Genomic DNA, 5,906 nt, shown 5'->3' on the forward strand with positions numbered 1-5,906 from the left:
TCAAACCCACCCACATCCCCTGCATTGGAAACACAGTCTTAACTATTAGACCACCAGGGAAGGCCCTCTCTCTTTTTTTAAATTGAAGTATAGTTGAATTACAATATTGTGTTAGTTTCAGGTGTACAGCAAAGTGAGTCAGTTACATATGTGTATATATTTTCAGATTATTTTCCCTTATAAGGTATTACAAACTATTCAATATTGTTCCCTGCGTTATATAGTAAATCCTTGTTGTTTACCTATTTTATATATTGGTGTGTATCTGTTAATCCCCTACTCCTAATTTAACCCTCCCCCATCTCCCTTTCCCCTTTGGTAACATAAGTTTCTTTTCTATGTCTGTGAGTCTGTTTTGTATATAAATTTATTTGTATTATTTTTTAGATTCCACATATAAGTGATACCATATAATATTTGCCTTTCTCTGTCTGACTTACTTCACTCAGTATGATATTCTCTAGGTCCATCCATGTTGCTGCAAATAGCAGTATTTCATTCTTTTTTACAGCTGAGTAATATTCCATTGTATATATACCACATCTACTTTATCCATTCATCTGTCCATGGACACTTAGGTTGTTGCTTCCATGTCTTGGGTATTGTAAATAGTGCTGCTATGAACATTGGGGTGCATGTATCTTTGAATTAGAGTTTTCATCTTTTTTGGATATATGCCCAGGAGTGGGATTGCTGGATCATATGGAAGCTCTATTTTTAGTTTTTTTCTCTTCTTTTTTTAAAAAAACTATTATTTATTTATTTATTTATTTATTTATTTATTGGCTGTGCTGCGCGGCTTGTGGGATCTTAGTTCCCCGACCAGGGATCGAACTCCGGCCCTCAGCAGTCAAAGCGCAGAGTTGTAACCACTGGGCCGCCAGGGAATTCCCCATTTTTAGTTTTTAAAGGAATCTCCATACTGTTTTCCACACTGGCTATACCAGTTTACATTCCCACCAACAGTTACTACCCCATCTCTTGTATCCAGGCTGCTTTGTGACTTGCTTTGACTAGCAAAATGTGGTGGAAGTGACATTGTGTGACCTCTGAGGCTAGACGTTATGGGGCCTTGCAGCTTTGCTTTTCCTCTCAACACTGTTGCCTTGTGAACAAACATGGGCTGGCCTCTTTGAGGACAAGAGACTACACAGGGAGAGAGGCACAGCTGTCTCAGCTGAAGCCTCAGACACATGAGTGAGAACATCCGGACCAGCCAGTGCCAGCCAGCCATCCTCTAAGGCATCAACTGACTGCAGCTTCACCAGTCACACTACCCAAGACCAGGAGATAAACTGTCCAGCTGATCCCAGCCCAAATTACAGAATGGTGAGCAAATAAACTGTGTGTTGTTTGAAGTCACTACGTTTTGGGATGATTTGTTATGGAGCAAAGGATAACTCGAAGAGGAAGATAAGAAAATACTTCATTCCCATCAGCCTCCAGGGATGTGTTTGTGTTACATCCCAGAGCGCTGCCTGGAGTTGTCTTCGTTTCACACAGAGTAAGTGGTACAGATTTTGTTTCACTTGCTCTTCTGTTTTACTCTGTTGTCCCTAGGGCGCTGGCTCTTCTTATCAGGAGTGCCCCTTGCTGCCACCCAGCCCTCATGCTCATCAGAGCCTCCACCTGACTTTCCCCACCTGAGCTGTAACTGGAGTGCTAACGGGGCTCCCGCTCCCCTGTAGCTGCGGAGTCTTACTCTGATGGCTGTGGATAGATCTCAACAGATCCTTAGAAACACGGAGGACCAGAGTACCCAGACACTGGTTAATTAGTCAAATAGATCCAGTTTCTCTCTGTACTCTGGGACTCTTTTCCATTTACCGAAAGCAAGAAAAAATTGACAAAGGGTAAAGCCCAAGTGGTTCTATTTTGAGCAAGATGTTTTATCGTCTCTTTTTTTGGACTGTTCAGAGGCCTTTTTGGATTGTCAGGATACTTGGCTATACTCTGATTAGCTAAGGTTCCTTGATAAGTGATGACTTCCAGATAAATAGTTTTCTGTGTAAGAAGGGTCTATTTTTAAAAAATAAATTTATTTATTTATTTATGGCTGCACTGGGTCTTCATTGCTGCGTGCGGGCTTCCTCTAGTTGCGGCGAGCGGGGTCTACTCTTTGTTGCGGTGCGCGGGCTTCTCATTGCGGTGGCTTCTCTTGTTGCAGAGCACGGGCTCTAGGCGCACGGGCTTCAGTAGTTGTGGCTCATGGGCTCTAGAGCACAGGCTCAGTAGTTGTGGCGTACGGGGGGTTAGTGGCTCCGCGGCATGTGGGATCTTCCTGGACCAGGGCTCGAACCCGTGTCCCCGGCATTGGCAGGCGGATTCTTAACCACTGCACCACCAGGGAAGTCCCAGAAGGGCCTATTTTAAAACTAGAATTTCTTGTGTTCTCGCCACTCCACAATGGAGGGTTTAGCTGAATGAGATTTTATCACTAGCATAACTATATAGAAAATGGATTCCTCAGAGAAAACTTGTATGCCCTGGTTTCAAAGTGGGAATAAAAATGATATGAATTTTAATCTCTTATTCACTGTCCTAACTGTAAATTTGCCACCAAAATATTAGGCAGGGAATGACATAATTTCAGCTAATAATAAAACAAAAAGTTATTTTTCTTTTATTATTGAGATGGTAATAAAAAATTGTAAAGAACAGTTTGAAAAAACAAATAGTAAACAATTTAAAAAAGGAAATCACTTAATCTTACTTCCAGAGATAGTCATTGTTCATGTTTTTTTTTTTTTTTGCGGTACGCGGGCCTCTCACTGTTGTGGCCTCTCCCGTTGCGGAGCACAGGCTCAGCGGCCATGGCTCACGGCCCTAGCCGCTCCGCGGCATGTGGGATCTTCCCGGACCAGGGCACGAACCCGTGTACCCTGCAACGGCAGGCGGACTCTCAACCACTGCACCACCAGGGAAGCCCTGTTCATGTTTTTTACTGTGTCCTTCCAGACTTTCTGAGTGTACACACTCACTGATGAGTGTCCTCGAAAGATAGACTGCAAGTTTTTTTGCTCCCTTCAACTTGTATTTTACTCCAATCATTCGATTAAAAAGTCACCAAAGCTGGAACTGTCTATTTCACTTTAGACAATTAGGTAATTTTTATGGTGGTTGACTTACCATGCTTTGGGGAGGAGGGTAAAATGTGACCTGTAAGACCAGAAATTTAACTGTCTGAGCTCCATCATTCTGTGATGATGCCTGCACACCAAGAAAACACATGTCCATTCATGGAAGCCAGGGGCACACAAAAGGACAGGCCCGTTGGTCAAGTCAACAAACAGCCCATCAGTTGACTATGCTTTCCCTCTTCCAACTGTAGACCATGTGGATATTGGGTGTGTTCCCAAAGAGGTGGTGATTACTCCCAGAGACCTATGTTTACTCCGCCTGGGTTGAGTGTGCTTCAAGGCATTCACAGTTTATTGGAATCTGAAATGAAATGAGGAAAGCAAGTGAGCCGCTGTAACAAACAGGTGGCTTTCATTAAATAGAACCATTAATCTTGTCCTGATTATTTACCAGACTGTGTTAGATTTCAATGTATCCTTAATCTATTGATGGGCTATCACCACAGAATATGTCACTGAAGTAAAATAATGGCTGATGTGTTAATGAAAACCATCAGGGAGACCAGAAGCCTCCCCTCCATAGAATGAGGACAATGAAGAATCTATTTAGGAAGAAAGAAAGAATACTGATATTAATCAGATTGAACTACCTCTTTGGAGCTGTGTTTAGGATAGTGGAACAAAAGCACAAAGCTGTGTAAAGACCTGTTGAATTATAGGAGCACTTCTAATTAAGCACTTCACAATGAAAATCTGAGTTTTACAAAAGCAATTTTAAAGGGATGGTTCTTTATTTTACAGATGATTCACAATATAGTTAACAATACTGTATTGTATGCTTAAAAACTTGCTACGAGGGTAGATCTTATATTAAGTGTTCTTATCACTAATAACAGTACTAAAAATAACGATAAATAAGAGGGCAGGAGAAAACTTCCAGAGGTGATGGATAGGTTTATGACATTGATTATGATGATGGTTTCATGAGTGTATACTTATCTCCAAACTCATCAAGTTGTGCACATTAAGTATGTGTAGCTTTTTATATGTGAAACATACCTCAATAAAGTGGTTTAAAAATAATAAAATTTAAGAACAACACACAAAAAGATTCACAATAGAATTTTTTTTTTTTTGATGTTGGGGGGTAGGAGTTTATTTATTTATTTATTTATTTTTGCTGTGTTGGGTCTTCGTTTCTGTGCGAGGGCTTTCTCCAGTTGTGGCAAGTGGGGGCCACTCCTCATTGTGGTGCCCAGGCCTCCCACTATCGCGGCCTCTTTTGTTGCGGAGCACAGGCTCCGGACGCGCAGGCTCAGTAGTTGTGGCTCCACGGCATGTGGGATCCTCCCAGACCAGGGCTCGAACCCATGTCCCCTGCATTAGCAGGCAGACTCCCAACCACTGCGCCACCAGGGAGGCCCCACAATAGAATTTTTAAAAAGATTAATCATCTAGTAAATTTAACATAGCATTTTCATTTTAAAATTCTGTCTGTTTTTTTTAAAAATTATTTATTTGTTTATTTATTTATTTTGTGGTACGCGGGCCTCTCACTGCTGTGGCCTCTCCCGTTGCGGAGCACAGGCCCAGCGGCCATGGCTCACGGGCCCAGCCGCTCCGCATGTGGGATCCTCCCGGACCGGGGCACGAGCCCGCGTCCCCTGCATCGGCAGGCGGACTCTCAACCACTGCGCCACCAGGGAAGCCCCACAATAGAATTTTTTAAAAGATTAATCATCCAGTAAATTTAACATTGCATTTTCATTTTAAAATTCTGTCTGTAGAGACCCGTGAGACGCGAGTAGAAGCAGCGTATGGGGTAGGGGCGGCAAGGGGAAAGGATTAGCCATGTCACCTTTGATCAGAAAGGTGATCAGCACCACGAAAGCCCCAGCAGCCATTGGTCCCTACAGTCAGGCTGTGTTAGTCGACAGGACCATTTACATTTCAGGACAGCTAGGCATGGATCCTGCAAGTGGACAGCTTGTGCCAGGAGGGGTGGCAGAAGAGGCTAAACAAGCTCTTACAAACATGGGTGAAATTCTGAAAGCAGCAGGCTGTGACTTCACAAATGTGGTAAATATAACTGTTTTGCTGGCTGACATAAACGACTTCAATACTGTTGATGACATCTACAAACAATATTTCCAGAGTAGTTTTCCTGCAAGAGCTGCTTACCAGGTTGCTGCTTTGCCCAAAGGAGGCCGTGTTGAGATTGAAGCAGTAGCTGTCCAAGGACCTCTCATGACAGCATCACTCTAAGTGGGCCCAGTGTTATTTAGTCTGGAGTTTTAATAATGTTTTTAAATTAACATCTTAATTTTTACAGTATTTGTTGGAAAGTGTAAGGTTGACTGAAATATCTGAAGTTATTATGGAAATACCATATAATAAGGGGAACTGAACGTGAGTTGAAGATTAGTGATGAATCTAGTTACTGATGTTATAAATTACACTTCTATAACACTCATATTACTGGATGTGGGAAAAGAGACACACATTACATAGTTACTCAGAAAAATAAAAGTAAAGGGAGATAGCATATAGGAAAGATGAGTTACTATTCCTGAGAAATAATAAAGAGCATACCTAATTCAATTAAACTATTAATTTAATGATGTGAACTATTTAGTTCTCATGTCAGATACATGATTCTGCTTTTACTTGAGTAAAATTAAAGCATTTAAGTTTGAATGGTAGAGGTAAAGGAGAAGAAACTGGACCAAATTTTATATAGATATTATTTTTCTAATGGAAATAAAATAGCATGCAGATTTTTAAAAAATAAAATAAAATAAAATTCTGTCTGTAACATACTGGCAA

General features: G+C 41.5%; 1 protein-coding gene across 1 annotated transcript; it reads left to right on the plus strand.

Annotated features, from left to right (window-relative positions):
- Nucleotides 1–4,916: 4,916 nt before the first annotated feature.
- Nucleotides 4,917–5,345, plus strand: LOC102987272 (2-iminobutanoate/2-iminopropanoate deaminase-like). Its single transcript, XM_055088775.1, has one exon. The coding sequence runs from the start codon at nt 4,932–4,934 to the stop codon at nt 5,343–5,345; it is 414 nt and encodes a 137-aa protein (XP_054944750.1). The 5' UTR covers nt 4,917–4,931.
- Nucleotides 5,346–5,906: the final 561 nt, after the last annotated feature.

This window comes from Physeter macrocephalus, chromosome 11 (genome assembly GCF_002837175.3).
Source record: "Physeter macrocephalus isolate SW-GA chromosome 11, ASM283717v5, whole genome shotgun sequence".
NCBI classification, from domain to species: domain Eukaryota; kingdom Metazoa; phylum Chordata; class Mammalia; order Artiodactyla; family Physeteridae; genus Physeter; species Physeter macrocephalus.